Source organism: Anolis carolinensis, chromosome 1, assembly GCF_035594765.1.
Source record: "Anolis carolinensis isolate JA03-04 chromosome 1, rAnoCar3.1.pri, whole genome shotgun sequence".
NCBI lineage: Eukaryota > Metazoa > Chordata > Lepidosauria > Squamata > Dactyloidae > Anolis > Anolis carolinensis.
In genome coordinates this window covers 114,262,081-114,279,531 of record NC_085841.1, presented here as the reverse complement: position 1 = coordinate 114,279,531, position 17,451 = coordinate 114,262,081, and the positions used below count along the sequence as shown (strand labels likewise).

Genomic DNA, 17,451 nt, shown 5'->3' with positions numbered 1-17,451 from the left:
TGTTTGTAACTTAGGGACAGCCTGTACTTGTAGTATCAGAGACAGGCTGCCACTGAATGCCAGTTACTGTGGGACAACTGCGGGACGATACTATTGCTGGGTTGTTGTATGTATTCCGAGCTGTATGGCCAAGTTCTAGAAGTATTCTCTCCTGGCATTTCGCCCACATCTATGGCAGGCACCCTCAGAGGTTGTGAGGCATGGAGAAACTAGGCAAGGAAGGTTAATATATATCTGTGGAGAGTCCAGGGTGTAAGAAGAGTTCGACAACACATTGATACTATTGCTTTCATGTCTTGCTTGTGGGCCTCCTAGAAGTATCTGACATCACGGAGCAAAGGGAGGGAAAAATCATACATCTGTCCAGATGTTGTTGGATGCAGGTCCAAGCAACCTGGTCAGTATAGTTAAAGGAGGAGTTATAATGCCATACCTGGAGGCCTGCATGGTTCCCACCCTTACCTTAAAAGGTTGCAGCTGATCCTGAAAGCCAGTGCAAATATTAAAGAAGTTGGGTAACCATAATAATGTTGATAGAACAGAGCTTTTTATGATCAAAGAAAGGGAATGGATATGGAAAGAAAGAAGCGTTTTCAGTTAACTAAAGGGGAAGCTGTAAGAGAATGCTTAGCTGAAGGTGGGCTTCAGAAATGCAGACATTGGAGGCAGAATTAGGATTTGTGTTTAAAATATCCTGGCTGCCTCCCAATCACAAAATGCCATAATATGATTCATTTGATTCTCTAAGCTTGTTGTTTAAAACATGTAAATGGACCAGTAATAATTAATCTCAGTGCTCCGGAACTGCGGCTTTCTCAGTTTCCATGGTTCCAAAGCACACTTATGAAAGGTCAAAATATACCCTATACATGTACACAGAAACACTATTTTTGTCAACTTGGTACTCTAAATTAGTACTTAATTCTTAAGCAACTCATGCAACTGGCTTGATTTCATAGCACACTAATATACATTGCCTTTAGCCATTTTGAATGTGCATGAGTATGTGCCTTCAATCACTTGTCAACTTATGGTGAGCCCATGAATTTTGCAAGGTTTACTTAGACAAGGAACACTCAAAGAGTTGGTTTCAGCAGTCCTTTCTGTTGGGAATTGCTGAGCCGTTAAGATCAAATCACCCCCTTTAAGAGGTAAATTCCCATTAAAATAGCAGAGTAAATGGAAGCATTTCTTCCAATGCAGCAGTGAGACTTACGCAGTGTGAGTTTAGGAAGGCCTCTGTGTCTTCAGGATGGCAAAGGAACGTAAAGTTAGCTTTAAAGTTTAAAAGCATTTATTGAGGTAAAAAGAAATCCATTGATGGATAGAAAAGGTTTGGAGCTAACTAGCTAATCTAATCTGATCTAATACACATAGACGGATCAAAATAACAAAGATCTAGATAGCTACATCTTGACTACAAGAGGGACAAAGCAGGAAGCAGGAATGGCGACCAACCTCGTGGGTCTCTTCTTCTCTAGGGCCATAAACATTCCAGAGACCAAATTGGGGAAGTTACGTCAACCCTAGGAGAGATCACATTTTTAAAGCATCAAAGGATGGGGTTGACCTAACAGGACAGGAAGAAGGAAACAATAGTAAAGCCTATCTAGGCATGCTTTGGAAACTGGGAAAGGATTCCCTCAATCTAACTATCATCTATCTGTCTACATTTAGACTTGAGTAGTCCAGGGTGATTCCCAACACTTTCCTCAGAAATATAGCCTATATATAGTCTTCTTGATGGTCTCCCATCCAAGTAATAATCAGAACTAATCTTGTTTAGCTTCTTAGATCATACAAGATCCAATGGCCTTAGGGTATTTTGGTCTACCAAATTGTGAATAATGATGTCTTTTTAAAAATTCCTAAATTATTTCCTTCAACTACTAAATTCCACCAGCAATGTGCAATTAAAATATCTAGGATGCAGGGACTACTCTGTGTTGCACCTTGAAAAATACGTGTGCTATGAAAAATGCATTGTGTTAGACTGAAAAAAAAACCCAACTGGGAGATTTTACATGTAAAGAAATAATAATTTGAAGTGAAGGACTCCAAAAATCATTGTGATATCTACAGTACTATATATTCATGGCTTTCTTTTCTTTCTTTCTTTCTTTCTTTCTTTCTTTCTTTCTTTCTTTCTTTCTTTCTTTCTTTCTTTCTTTCTTTCTTTCTTTCTTTCTTTCTTTCTTTCTTTTTGCACCCCACTGCAAGAGGATGTTACTCACAGCATAAAACAAGTATTACCCTTTACATCCAACAAACCTTGGAAACCTGGAAAAGGGAGGCATTACGAAGCCTTCTGCAGTGCGGAATAGTATCATTATTTGCTGGGGCAGTGAGCATTAATCGATTAACAGCTTGATGGCAGATTAAAAACAGAGCTCCAATTAATCAGGGCCTGCCATCTGGGCATTTTGAATGCCACTTACAAGGCCATGGCTGGCTCTCCAAATTATCCAACTCCTCTGACTGCAAGGCATCTTTTCCCTACTCAGAGAAGGAACCTTTGGGCATGCTCGAATTTAGGAGACTAGCCTCATACCTAATTTCAAAGGAGAGCCTTGTTAGAGTCATTTTTTTGAAAGACTACCCTACCCAAGCCCAGTTTAAAGGTAAAAAAAACTCTTAAAATAGAGCAAAGATTTATCATCAAATCATTCATCTGCAATGAGTACCTGATTGAGCAAGTACATATCTCACCTGTTTGCAGTCTTTTGCACTGTGGTGGGGTAAATTACATGTCTGTTTAAATTATCGTTAATTATTTTTTAATTTGCATCTATATGTAAAAATTTAGCATATGCACATTTAAATAAATGTGTAAGTCTTTGTCCTTATTAAGTAATAAATGTAGTGATAATTTTGGAATGATAGGTAAATAATCTTCTAGGGCACAATACTAGGATTAATGGATTGTTTCTTTTGGAACAGAGAGAATAAAATATTATATCTAGACTATGACCTTATGTAAACTTTGGAATTAGATAGATTGGCATGGTCTTTCTCTAGCCAGGACTTAGAAATGCAGAGATATAGATATACATAATTATTTGGTATACATATAATTTTACCATTTATTACAGACAAAAGCAAAAAAACAAATTTGCATACTAATGAGATTGATGTGCTTATTTGTTTTTACATAAAGACTCAAATTTTGGCAGAATATTTTATACTGCCGTAGATAGAGTATCTTCACATTTTTCAGAGTTGATCAATATTTTGATTTTATAATGGGTCAATGCTGATAAAGCTACTTTGCCTAAATATGTAGTACAAAAGGGCAGAAGTATGTTTAAGACCATTTCAGAAATTGTTGGAAATTTTGTCCTAATTCCAAGAGCAAATTCATTTTACAATTTTTTAAGAGACTCAAATTTTAAACCAGTGTCATTTGATAACTAGGCAAATTCTTCTGGAGTTTTTAATGGTTTTTTGATTTCAGTTGAGCGTGGTTTATGAAACCAACTTAATTTTTTAGAATCAAAATTTGAAGGGAAGTACTTCTGAAACTGAAAAGAGTTATCAAGCAAAATCAACATTTGCAAGGCTTGCTAAACAAGGCAGACTGATTTTACCCTTTTTATCAAGTACAGCTGGGCATATACTACAGAGTCCACTATAAACAGGCACACTGTTGCCAACAACTTTGTGTGAATGTCTAAAATAGTCGCTAGATGGCACCCAGAAACCTTTTATTGTTGTCAAATTTTTCATGACCCCATATGTGGTCATGGCCCGCCATTTAAGAAATGTTGCTCTAGTGCGGGGATCCCCAAAGTAAGGCCCTCCAATGTCATAGACCTGGCCCCTGCACTAAACTAGAGCCCTGGGGTCACCACCCTAAGTCTGAAACAACTTGAAGGCACACAACAACAACAATCTTAATTAACTATCTCATCAGCCAAAAGAAAGCGCACATTTCACACTGAAATACTGGTAAGTTTATATTGGTTAAAATTGTTCTTCATTTTAAATATTGTATTGTTCTTTCATGGTTTTTTGCCCTACAAATAAGATATGTGCAATGTGCATAGGAATTTATTCGTGTTTTTTCCCCTCAAACTATAGTCTGGCCCCCAATAGTTTGAGAGACCGTGAACTGGCCTCTGCTTTAAAGTTTGAGGACCCCTCCTTTAGCCTATACACCTATTCATGTGCATTGTTGCCTAGATAAGAAGTTTGGCAAGACTAGCCTGACTGAAGTACTGCAATGGGCAAAGCTGCACTTGACAGACTTGGTTCTTTTTAGACATATATCTGAAATGCTTGGTACTTGAAGTGTTTCAGATGTCAGTTTTTTATAATTGATATATTTGGATTTTGTGGTATCTGTAAAATGGCAGGACTCCAAGTAAAGTGCTTGGCGTGAATCCATGCCTCTCACCATTTCACAGATTCCCTTGTCTCTCCCCAGCCTTGTATATATCTCCAGCCTTGTGTCTAGTTTGTCCATTAGTTCTATGGTGTGTGAAACAAGAGACTGGGGAGAGACTGAGGATCTGAAGGACGGATGATATAACAGAACTGATATGGAGAGATGGGATCTCCAGAAGATCTCAGAAGAGCTCAACAGCTTCCCTACTTCCTTCTCATGAAAGTGGCAGGAACGCCACAGCTGCTGCTTTGAAAGAGGAGACACGTGGCTGGCAGAAAAAAGTTTAAGATTTTGGAGTTTCGGATTAGGGATGCTCAACCTGTACTATGTGTAGTGATACAATTAACAGGGCATCCGTATCTAAATACTCTAGCATAAAGACATATTGAATGTGTACATTCTGTCATTTAAGCATTGCAATAGCTTTTAAGTGGTTTTCATCTTTAGCTGCATCAATCATACAACTTTGGGGCAGAAGAATATGAAAATCTAACATGGGAAGATAGGAAGTTGCCTTACAATGGGCCCGATATTTTGTTCATCTATGGCTAACGTTATGGCCAACCAATAATCTCCGGAATCTCAAGGAGGTGACTTTCTCACGACATGCCACCTGGCTCTTAGCTGGTAATGCCAGGAATTGAAATCCTCTCTCTGTGCAAAGCATGTGTTTGACTGCTTACCTAAGGCTGCTCCTTTAATTTGAGTAGTCAAGCGTTCTCAGGTAAAGTTCAGTCTAACATTCAGTTCTCATTCAATGTACGCAGGCATTGTGGTTCATTCTGACGCTTTTGCAGAACTTCATCTCCTTTTGCCCGTGTACTTTTGGAAATAGGTTGGAAAGGCAGTATATTTTCCTTACACGTTGTGGTGACTGTGACGTACTAGGGATCTTATATCTCACTTTTACCATCAATTCTTGTCAATTCTCTAAATAGAGGCAATTAATTATCCCATGGAGCACAGGTGCCACACTGTGGTGTGAAGATGTCTGTCGGTCTGGCCCCTTGGACATTAATATGGTAAAATTTATTGAACTATTGAGTCTAGAGGGAAATGATTGGATAATTGGAACTTGCATAAATTATTGCTTATTGATTCACTGAAATTACAATGGTTGGAACTAACAATTCATCTAGTCCTCAGAAAACTATGTAATTCATAGAATAGAATAGAATAGAATAGAATAGAATAGAATAGAATAGAATTCATTCAAGTAGCTTAGGGGAAGTTACTTTCTCAAAATTCAGAATTTGAAATGTTGTATCATCTTAGACACAAGGTCACTCGACTTATCAAAAAAGTTAGTCCTGAAAGTGCTACTCTGGCTGCATCTGCACTGTAGAATTAATGCAGTTTGACTTCATTTTAACTGCTGTGGCTCAATTATCTAGAAACATGGGAGCTGTGGTTTTGTAAGATCCTTAGCCTTCTCTGCCAAAACATGCAGGTGTTTCTCCAAACTACAACTCCCATGATACCATAGCACTGAACTATTAAACTGAAAGTAGGATCAAACTGCATTAATTCTATAGTATAGATTCCCTCTTTTGAATCTATTTATTTATTTATTTACTTTGTTTTTATTCCTTCTTTCTCCCCATAAGGACTTAAGGCAACTAACAATGATATGACAAAACACAATAGAATTTTAAAACAAGGCAAATACATATACATATGAATACAATTTTTTTTAAAAAAAATTGTGGCATAGGTGCAAAAGTTAAAATATAGTTAAAATATAATTACAATTATATTTAACAACTATTTCCCCGCAAAAATTCCTAATCTCTATAAGAGCATAGTAAAAGGCATCACTCTTAATGATCATCCACCTCCAACCGTGCGATTTGTCTGCAGCAAATGGAGAGGTGAGACAACAGGCATGGCCCACTGTTTGCATTCAAGAAGGATGTTTGATATAACTTTTTCTAAGTCTCAGAACTGGTGTTTTCATTGTTCTCGTTATCTATTTCCATTTTTTTCTTCCTGGAGCAGGGATTTCCTTGTTTGTTGTTGATCTTCAAATATTGTTCTACAGTTCAAGCCAGGGTGAAAATAGTCGATTCACTCCCCACTGTAGGATGAGTCCCCATAAGTTGCCAATCATCTTATGTAAACTCATTTGGGAGCCCCCCCCCCTTTTTTTTTTTTTTTTTTGCAGAAGAACAGGGTTATATCCACCTTAAACTAAAAATAAATTCATAAGTAAGATATGCCATGCTTAGAGTCTTATTTCTTGCACATTGTCAATAACTAACTGCTTCTTTGGTGGTTTGAATGAACCTGCTTCCCTAGCCCTACTTGGACCATGGACTGCACTTCAAATTGTAAATTAAATTGTTAGCTTCAAGAACTTTATCAATAAGTCTTTGAAAAAAAAACCCAGAATAGTAACATCTGCAGTGTTATATATTACACATTTGTTAATGTCATAAATAAAAGGAATAATCTCATCCACTGTGTATCTCTTACAAAGCCCATGAACAGCATTTCCAAAACCCTAAGTAAGCATCTGTCATATCTTACACAGTAGATGAACTGCTATAGATTTACCCTATGGAAAAGGATCCACAAAAGTCTAAACTTGCTTCAAAGGGTAGTGCTCAAGGCAACACAATCAATAAAAAGATAAAGGTTGCGGTATTTCCATTAAACCCAACTTTGTTTACAAGGTCTTAGCCAGGCAAAAGGTTTTACTAGTTGCAATTGTCAATCAATGACATAACTCAGAAATGAAATGGATAATATATCTAGGATGGCTTTGTAGGTTTTGGAAAATTATCTTTTCTCATGTAAACATATAACTTTTGCCTCTGAAATGTTAAATCTGATAAACTTTACTAAAACCTTTTAGCTATCTGGTGCAAGGTCACAAATAATCTGCACATTGAAAAAATATAATTGTGCAAATATCCATACCTGCTCAAGTTCATATTAGGTATTCCAATTAATATCTCAAAAAAGATGTTTTTAAAAAAGCAGACAAACCAATAACCTGCAACCCTTTGTGTATAGATTTGGAATAAGCCTTGCTGAAGAAAGTGCCACATTTCTTTAAATAGACATGAATATAATTACCCTGCATACCCAACAATTGCAATAGGTAAGATATTTAGAAAATGATGTCTTATAAACCTTTTATTTTGAGCCTTCTAATCTTAAATAATATTTTGTCATAATAAAAACTGGCCCCACCCACTTAAGTGATTCAATTTTCAAAGTAAGTGAGCAGGAGAGAGACTTTCATGTCCAATGTTTCATGTTTGAGAATCAAGTATTTTAAGCTCACTGGAAACATAACCTGCTAGTTACAATAGTCCTGCAGAAATAAAAGTAATGTATCCAATTTAGGATCACTACGACTGTTTTGCTCAGTCCTCACAATGACAGCTGTAATGCATGCCCTTCTCCGGCACATCACACATCAGAACATCATGCTTTATAATGCTTTTTAAAAGATAAATAGTAAAGTGTGACTCAAGTGTATATTAAATATTGATACCTTGCTTTCTGCACCTCGACTTGTCCTGTCCATCTCCTCCTCCTGTGTTTCTTGCTCTCCGCAAGGAGGACCAAGCAAAAGATCAGCAGAATCAGTTTTGCAGAATGTGGCATTCTGAGGCTATCACTGTTCCCCTTTTTGTCAGTCCAATAACCTCTTGCCGCAGAAATACATCCTGGTCTAAACATTGAATCGGCTGGATCTCCCGAGCCTTGGATTTTCCACAATGAGCATTGCTGCAAACACTCCTTTTTCTGATTCAATATTTTCAACCAGCTACCCAGGGCTTCTGAACTCAAGGCTGTTCTCCTCCTCAGCGCTCAGTGATTGGCCATTACTCCTGGGGGAAGTTGGACTCACCCAGCGGCATTTCCACAGGGTCCTAAATGAGAGCTTTTGCAGAAAGCCAGGGGATAAAGAGAATGAAGCTCCATCTGCCAGAGTTTTGCTCAAACCCTTAATCTCTGAACTGTGCACGCCTTCTGTCAGACTGTGTAAACCCATGCCTCTGCTTTTTATTAGGTAGACTGAATAAATTGTGGGCCATGGTGACAGCAACCCTGTCCTTTTGCTGGCATCTCATGCTCACAAATATCATTCTGCTTACTTTGCCCAAGAAGGGCTGTCTTGACCAGAGATGAGCTCTCTTTGCCCAAGTAATATATGAGAATGGCCTTGCCTGTTGCAGAGAAAGCGAGAACTGAAGATGTTGGACACATATAATGAGCAGACCATTCCATAGGAGTAAAACAAGGGGAAAGAAAATTATGATGTTAGTTGACTTGACCAACAGAAGAAAATTATGTATGACTGACAACTATAAAGGTGGCACCTGCATTGAGAGTCCTATAAAAAAGGGATTTGTATCACACCATTGCTTCATCCCAAACTTGGCACCCACAGATCTGTGCATTTGCTTATAGCTTTAGAAAATAAACTTTTCTCTATTGAGATTGAAAATGCCTGGTCAATTTCCTGTTGGCTCTAGTTGTCTGTTCTTTTAAAGAGATTGAAGACTAACAATGGCATGACATGAGAATTCAAAGGCATAGCTGGGATAGTCTGGATCAGTACACAAAGGGATCTTGTAGCACTTTAGCTACCCCATTGCGTGAAACTATTTTTCAACTGGGGTCTAAATATTTATGGAGCAGCACACTTAGCACAGGTTCATTTTGAAGTAAAGTTACAGGACTGTGGGTAGGGCAAAATGAAAATGTCCTATAAATATTATCCCTTTCTATGGCAAATAGAGGGAGAAAACATGGAGGCAGTGACAGACTTTGTATTTCTAGATCCAAAGATTACTGCAGACCAGACTGCAGCCAGGAATTCAGAAGATGTTTACTTCTTGGGAGGAGAGCAATGTCCAATCTCAATAAAATAGTGAAGGCCAAATTCCACTGGCAACGAAGGTCTGCATAGTTAAAGCAATGGTTTTCCTCGTATTAACTATGGATGTGAAAGCTGGACCATAAGGAAGGCTGAGCGAAGGAAGATAGACGCTTCTGGACTGTGGTGTTGAAGGAAAATTCTGAGAGTCCCTTGGACCGCAAGAAGACCCAACCAGTCCATCCTCCAGGAAATAATACTGACTGCTCACTGGAGGGAAGGATATTAGAGGCCAAGATGAAGTACTTTGGCCATATAATGAGAAGACAGGAAAGCTTGGAGAAGAGAATGATGCTGGGGAAAACTGAAGGAAAAAGAAAGAGGGGCCAAGCAAGGGCAAGATAGATGATGGTATCCTTGAAGTGACTGGCTTGACTTTGAAGGAGCTAGGGGTGTCGATGGAGCTCTGGCATGGGCTAGTCCATGAGGTCACAAAGAGTCAGAAGCGACTGTATGTGTCAGCTCACTACAGCCGCTCCTGAATGAACACACGAGACTCTCTGTGATATCACCAGAAACTTTACTGCAGGAAACATAAACATCAGAAAAGCCAAGAATGGGAGTCTCCGGCCAACCATCCTTTATATACCCTCCCCCTCATTTGAAAAGTCTCTTCCCGCTCAGCAAAACCCCGCGCAGATTCCCCGCCAAGTCCAGCAGCCGTTTCTTCTCCGAGTCCTGAGACGCAGGTGTCTTATCAATGTCAGTGACCCTGAAACTCAGAGCCACATCCAGGCTCTAGTAGCAGGGTTCTGACATGGCGTCCTCCTCCCCTTCGTCCTAGAAGGAAAAGATTTAACACAACTATTGTTCTCCGCTGTCCAGAGTTCCTTTATACTTTTTTAACAGGCTGCAATGGAATACCGGGTGTACCTTTCCTAGGTCCTTGGGTAGCCTCAGCTGATAGGTCACTTCGTTTATTCTTTTCGCCACCCTGAACGGCCCTATATAGCGTGGAGCCAATTTCTTAGATGGGAACCCCAATTTCAGGTTTTTTGTGCTCAGCCAAACCAGATCTCCTTCGCCCAATTTGTCCCCCTCTCGGCGCCTACGATCTGCAAAGAGCTTGTACTTCTTTTGTGTTTCCCGCAATGCCTCCACCACGTTCTGCCACCCTTGCTTAATTTTAGCCGGCCATTCCTTGTCGGTCTGGCCCTCTCCTTCCTTCCACTCGGGTAGCCTGGGGAAAGGTGCCACCTCCTGTCCGTATACTATTTCGAATGGGGCACGACCTGTGGCCGAATGTACGGCCCCGTTAAAAGCCATCTCAGCAAACGGTAGAAGGTCCGCCCAATCGTCCTGTCTATAATTGGTGTACATCCTCAAGAATTGGCACAGTGTCTGTTGGGTACGTTCGACCCCCCCGTTGGTCGCGGGATGAAAGGCCGAGCTCAGGTTCCTTTCTGCTCCTAACAGCTGTAAGAATTTTCCCCAAAATTTTGCAGTGAATTGGACTCCCCGGTCGCTAATTATTTTGTCGGGGCACCCATGTAGGCGATATACATGCTTTACATACAAATCCGCGAGCTTTTCAGCCGAGGGGAGTTTTGACAGGGCCACAAAGTGCGCCTGTTTTGAGAATAGGTCCAATATTGTCCAAATGTATCTGTGGCCTCTGCTGGGGGGTAGTTTGCCTACAAAATCCATTGCCACGCATTCCCATGGCCTCGTGGGCTCCACCACCTTCTGCAATAGCCCCTGGGGCTTCCCAGGTGGTGTTTTTCCCTCTGCACATAATTCACACTACGTGACGTACCCCCTGGCGTCTTTCCTCATTCCGGGCCACCAGCATTGTTTGGCCAACAGTTTAATAGTCCTGGTAGGGCCTAGATGACCTGCACCCTTGTTATCGTGGCATTTCCTTAACATTTCTTGTCTCAAACATTCAGGAATATACAATTTCTTATTAACAAACACCAAATCCCCACACAGTTCTCCCTGTTCTTTGTTCGTTTGTAACCATTCGTCCATTCCATATGCTCGCTTCAACTCTTCCTCCCATATTTCTCCTCCCCCCGTGGAAATGGCAGTACATTTGTTTTCTTTGGCCGCTTGTGCTCGAGTCAGTACTGCCAGGCCCCATTGCTTATCTAGGAAAAGGCTCCCCTCAGATTCCTGAATTCCTCCCCCGTGCTGAGGCATCCGAGAGAGAGCGTCAGCGAGTATGTTGTGTTTCCCCTGGAAGAACTTGAGTCTGAAATCAAAACGGCTGAAATATTGGGCCCATCTAATCTGCTTCGCTGACAGTTTGCGAGGGGATCTCAGATATTGTAAATTTTTATGATCAGACCACACCTCAAACGGTGTTCCACTCCCTTCCAGAAAGTGTCTCCAGCACTCTAGTGCTTTCAGAATCGCTAAGGCTTCCCTCTCCCAAATCGGCCAGTTTTTTCTGTATCGCTAAACTTTTTCGACAGATAGCCACATGGCTTCAGGTTCCCCCCCTCGTCTTTCTGCAGCAGGACTGCCCCATATGCCCGGTCTGACGCATCGCAATGTATTACAAAGGTCTTAGACATATCAGGGTGCTGTAGGACAGGCTCCTCAGTAAAACGCTTTTTTAGGGCTTCGAAAGCTTCCTGGCATTCTATTGTCCAGGTCAGTTTGGCCCCAGGGGCCTTCACTTTGGCTGTTTCTCCCCTGCCTTTAGTCTTTAACAAATCCGTTAATGGCAAAGTGAGGCGCGCAAAGTCCTTGATAAATGTTCTATAGAAGTTTGCGAACCCCAGGAAGGATTGCAGCTGCTTCCGTGTTCTGGGGGCTTCCCACCCCCTTACGTCTTCCACCTTCGCAGGGTCCATCGCCACTCCCTGGGAGGAAATCCTATACCCCAGAAAGTCTATCTGGTCTTTATTGAACTCGCACTTGGCAAGTTTCGCATACAGCTTCGCTTCCCTCAACTTTTGTAGGACTTCCCTGACTAGTTCTACGTGTTGCTCCTTGGTCCGAGACATTATCAATATATCATCTAAAAAAATAAAAACTCCCTTGTACAATAATGGATGCAACACTTCGTTGATTAATTGCATGAACGCGGCCCCTCCCCCGCATAAACCGAATGGGAGCACACAATAATTGAATAATCCGAAGGCGCAGGAGAAGGCCGTCTTCCACCTGTCCTCTGGGTTGATCTGCAATTTATGGTAAGCCTCAATTAAATCCAATTTAGTGAATATCTGTCCCTCCGATAACTGGGCGATCAAGTCCTTCACTAAGGGTAGAGGGTATTTATTTACAGTACTGATTGCATTCAGGCCTCTGTAGTCAATGCAGAGCCTCAGCGTTTGGTCCTTTTTCCGCCTAAACAACACAGGTGCCCCTAAAGGGGAATTCGAAGGTTCTATGAAACCCCTCGCTAGGTTTTTATCAATGTACTTTCTCAGTTCCTCCTTTTCCCTAGCCGACATCGGGTATATCTTTGCCTTGGGAAGCTCTGCTCCTGGGACTAGCTCTATTTTCACTTCAACTCTCCGCTTCGGTGGGAAATTGTCTGCTTCCTTCTCGTCAAACACGTCCACAAAATCCCGATACTCTGGGGGTAATTTATCTGCCAGTTCTGCTATTCTGATAGAGTCTTCCTCCCCCCTTTTTCCCGGCTCCCTCTCGACTTCCTGGCTCCCTTCTTCCAAACTCATCCCGAAAATCATGCTCTTATCCTCCCAGTTGATTTGCGGGTTGGCCTGCCCCAGCCACGGCATGCCTAGTATAACATTATAGTTGGCTACTAGCTGTGCCCGGCCACGCGTTGCTGTGGCTTAATCTGGTGGTGTTGGTCAGTCTACATTAGGTTGTATTGATGCTGTGACCTCCACCCTTCTTTATACTCACATTAGTAGTAGTATTTGAAGTCTGTTACCTTCTTTAATTTTTGTGTTGATTGATAATTGCTTGAGATCCCTGTTGTCTTTGGTTTGTTGTTAATTGTAATGTCTGATTCTGCTGAGTGCGGTTTATATTTTTATTGTGGTACAATAGTCTTTTTTTTGTTTTGCCTGTGTAGGTGTTTATTATTATTGTTGTTGTAGTGATTATGAAGGTTGGATAAGTTAGATGCTACTGTATTGTTTTTTGGAGGCCCAGTGTAGCACTGACTGGCCTCTCAGCCTCAGTGCCTGGCTCTTTCTTGCCTGTGATGGTGTTGATTCTTATTGTTGTTGTTGTTGTTGTCATTGTTATTATTGTAATTGTTTTTTTGGAGGCCAAGTGTGAATGTAGGGATTGGGGAGGTGGATGAGTTGTGTTGTCAAATGTTGTATTTGTTATAGTCACAATGCGTTGTTGTGAGTTTTGTGGGTCTGGATTGTGGTTTTGTGGTGTGGTTGTGTTGTTATAACTGAGAGGCAAGGCTTTTGTGTTGTGTTGCGAAGTTTTGTATTTCTGGGTCATTTAGTTGTGTGCCAAGTTTTGTATTTCTGGGGTGTTTAGTTGTGTTGTTATAGTCACGATGCATTGTTGTGAGTTTTGTGGGTCCGGTGTGGTTTTGTGGTGTGGTTGTGTTGTTACAACCGGGAGGCAAGGCTTTTGCATTGTTTTGCCAAGTTTTGTATTTCTGGGGCGTTTAGTTGTGTTGTTATAGTCATGATGCGTTGTTGTGAGTTTTGTGGGTCCAGATTGTGGTTTTGTGTTGTGGTTGTGTTCTTACAATTGGGAGGCAAGGCTTTTGCGTTGTGTTGTCAAATTTTGTATTTCTGGAGCGTTTTGTTGTGTTATAGTCACGATGCGTTGTTGTGAGTTTTGTGGGTCCGGATTGTGGTTTTGTGGTGTAGTTGTGTTGTTACAACCGGGCGAAAAGGCTTTTGTGTTGTGTTGTCAAGTTTTGTATTTCTGGGGCATTTAGTTGTGTGCCAAGTTTCGTATTTCTGGGGCATTTAGTTGTGTTGTTATAGTCACGATGCATTGTTGTGAGTTTTGTGGGTCCGGATTGTGGTTTTGTGGTGTGATTGTGTTGTTACAACCGGGAAGCAAGGTTTTTGCGTTGTGTTGTCAAGTTTTATATTTCTGGGGTGTTTAGTTGTGTGCCAAGTTTCGTATTTTTGGGACGTTTAGTTGTGTTGTTATAGTCACGATGCATTGTTGTGAGTTTTGTGGATCCGGATTGTAGTTTTGTGGTGTGGTTGTGTTGTTACAACTGGGAGGCAAGGCTTTTGCGTTGTGTTGTTAAGTTTTATATTTCTGGGGCGTTTAGTTGTGTGCCAAGTTTCGTATTTCTGGGGCGTTTAGTTGTGCTGTTATAGTCACGATGCATTGTTGTGAGTTTTATGGGTCCGAATTGTGGTTTTTTGGTGTGGTTGTGTTGTTACAACCTGGAGGGAAGGCTTTTGCGTTGTGTTGCCAAGTTTTGTATTTACGGGGCGTTTAGTTGTGTTGTCATAGTCACGATGCATTGTTGTGAGTTTTGTGGGTCCTGTGTGGTTTTGTGGTGTGGTTGTGTTGTTACAACTGGGAGGCAAGGGTTTTGCATTGTGTTGCCAAGTTTTGTATTTCTGGGGCGTTTAGTTGTGTTGTTATCGCATGATGCGTTGTTGTGAGTTTTGTGGGTCTGGATTGTGGTTTTGTGGTGTGGTTGTGTTGTTGTAACCTGGAGGCAAGCCTTTTGCATTGTGTTGCCAAATTTCGTATTTCTGGGATGTTTAGTTTTGTTGTTATAGTCACTGCGCAAACAACTTTATCATTTTATATATATAGATTTGTGATATCACAAATGACACCTTTCCTTCCCAACTCCCTATCTTACACTTTACATCTTCGGCACTGTGCCTAGCTAACGATCCTGATGCTGTGGATCCGTCCAACTGCGAAAATGCTATTGGGGATTCTAGGCTCGTTCTTTCGCATCCCAATCCCCCGGCTAATTCAGGGGAAATGATGTTCCTGGAACATCCACAATCCACAAACGCTTTGCAGGTTGCTTGTTTGCTGCCATTTTCAAGCTGAATGGGGACCACTATCATAGCTTTGTCCTGACTTACCAACCCCCCCGAATGGTGCCTCATCGGTGGTTCTTCCTCGGCGCGTTTTCCTGCCACGGCTCTTGGTTTGGGCGGGCCTCCGCCTTCCCCTTTTCTCTGCCAGCACTCGGCAGCCCTGTGGCCCAACCGGCCGCACACGAAGCAGCCACTCCTGCTGGCGCTCACGTTCCCTGTCGGCTCCGCTCTCCTCCCGGCTGGGGCTGATCCCTCCTTCCGGCTCCCCTCTTTTATCTGCGGCCGTTGCTGTAGCCCTCCTCGGTGCCTCCTCGCCTGGGCCAGCGATGTCTCGACGCGCCCCGCCAGCTGAATCCATCCGCGCAGTGTGTCAGGCTCATCACGGTGCACAGCCCAGGAGAGGATCTCCCGCCTGAGCCCCTCTTTGAAGAGTTCCATCTTTGTCACTGCAGACCATTCCGGCACCTTTTCGGCGAGGCATTGGAATTCCTCCGCATACTCAGATACCGACCTCTGCCCCTGGGAGACGGTCTTCAACTTCTCCCTCGCCCGGATCTGCTCCAATGGATCTCGGAAACGGGTCTCCAGGGCCCCCATAAAGCGTCGGACTGACCCCAGACATGGGTCGCGCCGCGCGTGCAGCTGAACGTACCAGCTAGCCGCTCCCCTCTTCAACACTGCACCAATGCCCCGGATCCGGCTGGATTCCGTTCTAAAAGTGTGAGCATTGTCCTCCATATAGCCCCTCACCGTGGTAAGGAAAAAATCCAGTTCAGAGGACTCTCCCCCAAACTCGATCCTTAGTTCCTCTCGTCTCGGTAGGGGTCCCTGTGGTGGCAATCCCCAATCCTCCGCCCGTCGCAAGCCCCCTTGCGGACCAGTGGGCCCCGCTGCTGTTTCTCTTGGCCCTGTGCCACGCCCGGCATTCGCCAGGGGCACTAGGGTCTCAGCTGGGAGCGTAGCCGGGATTCTCGGAGGCTTTTCCCCTTCGTCGTCACTCTCCTCCACCCGCGTCAGGCTTGTTTGGGTCTTGGGCCGGGCGCCAGGCTCCTTTCGCATTTCCCTTCCCTTCGGTGCTGGGAGGTCTGCAAAGCCCTGGCTGCTTCCCACGCTCATGTCCCACATTGAGCCAGCCCGAAGTTCCCTTCCTCTCTCTGGCTCCGCCAAAAACGCCAGGCGCTCCATCGCCCTCGACATTACTGCCAGGGTGGTCTCCATCGCCGACATCCTCTCCTCCAGAAACACCATCCTTTGTGGGGCTGGGGAAGGTAAATCTTCCTCTCCTCCGGTGCTGTCTCCCTGCACCACTCCACGCCTCTGGGTTACCCCATTCGGCTGGGCATAAGCGGTGGATGACGCCAGGGCCGCCAGCTGGTGGAACTCAGCGTCCGGCTCGGGAGTGGCCCTTCCCGACCTTCCTCCTCCTGCGCCCAAGAGCTCTTCATCCTCCACTTGTGTGATGACTCATGGGCCTTGTAGTCCTGCTCATGACATTGTAATGCCTGATGAAGAAGAAAACTTGGGTTTTTTACCTTCCCAGTCAGAACTGGAATCTTCTCAGCCAGATCTTTCCCAGGCAGATCTGGGAACCTTGCACCTGCAAGAAAGTTGTGTCCCAGAAGTATGTCAAACAAACCCTGAGCCTACATCTCCCGTGTTCTCTCGCCATGAGTTTTGTAAACAACAGAGGGGTTTGGAAGCAGCTTCGCGCAGGAGTGCGAGGATAGCAGCTAAGAATGTACCCAATTAAGTCTGCTTTTCGTGAGAATCTTTAAGGAGTCAGACATCTGGTCTCAGAGTTTAGCTTTCGTTTCTGGTTCCCAGAGAACTGCTTCGGCGGGAAAGTTAGACTCTATATAGGTGTTTTACCCGCGTAGTAACTTCGCGGAGTCAATTCGTCAGCCTCCGGAGTGAGTTGTGTCTGGACAGCTCGCTCCGATTCAAGCCTCGTTCCTGCTCAAGCCTTGCCTTGTTTCCAGCCTCCGCTCCTGTTTCCCAGCCTTTGTTTACCTACGGATCTGCCTTGTTTCCCAGGACTAACCCTTGCCTTGTTTCACGGATTTTACCAAGTTATTCCACGGACCTTGTTCTTGTTCCTCGTTACCTTGTTCCACGTTTCAAGCCTTGTTTCAAGTATCAAGTTATTTCCTAGCCTTGCTCAAGTTCATGGACTAAAGGACCTTGTCATCTCCCCTCACTTTGCCTGGCAAAGTGAGTGTTTCGGTTATTGGATTACAACTTTG

At 43.1% G+C, this 17,451-nt stretch overlaps 2 protein-coding genes across 3 annotated transcripts in view; both read right to left on the bottom strand.

Moving 5' to 3' along the window:
• The window catches only part of LOC100559434 (gamma-aminobutyric acid receptor subunit rho-2), a 43,148-nt gene extending 34,795 nt beyond the window's left edge, over positions 1-8,353 (bottom strand). For both annotated transcript variants that reach the window (XR_010006188.1, XM_003215547.4), the window contains exon 1: positions 7,893-8,353. Coding sequence is in view for 1 of the 2 variants with exons in the window: in XM_003215547.4 (XP_003215595.2) it covers positions 7,893-8,080 (188 nt within the window). In the remaining variant the exon portion in view is untranslated. The remainder of the gene's footprint in view (positions 1-7,892) is intronic.
• Positions 8,354-9,248: 895 nt separating this feature from the next.
• LOC134299013 (uncharacterized) lies at positions 9,249-16,658 on the bottom strand. The gene is made up of 2 exons (XM_062980799.1): positions 15,254-16,658; positions 9,249-10,064 (listed from the first exon to the last, which is right to left on the bottom strand). The coding sequence occupies exons 1-2, from the start codon at positions 16,454-16,456 to the stop codon at positions 10,023-10,025; spliced, it is 1,245 nt and encodes a 414-aa protein (XP_062836869.1). The 5' UTR covers positions 16,457-16,658; the 3' UTR covers positions 9,249-10,022.
• Between the last annotated feature and the right edge of the window lie 793 nt (positions 16,659-17,451).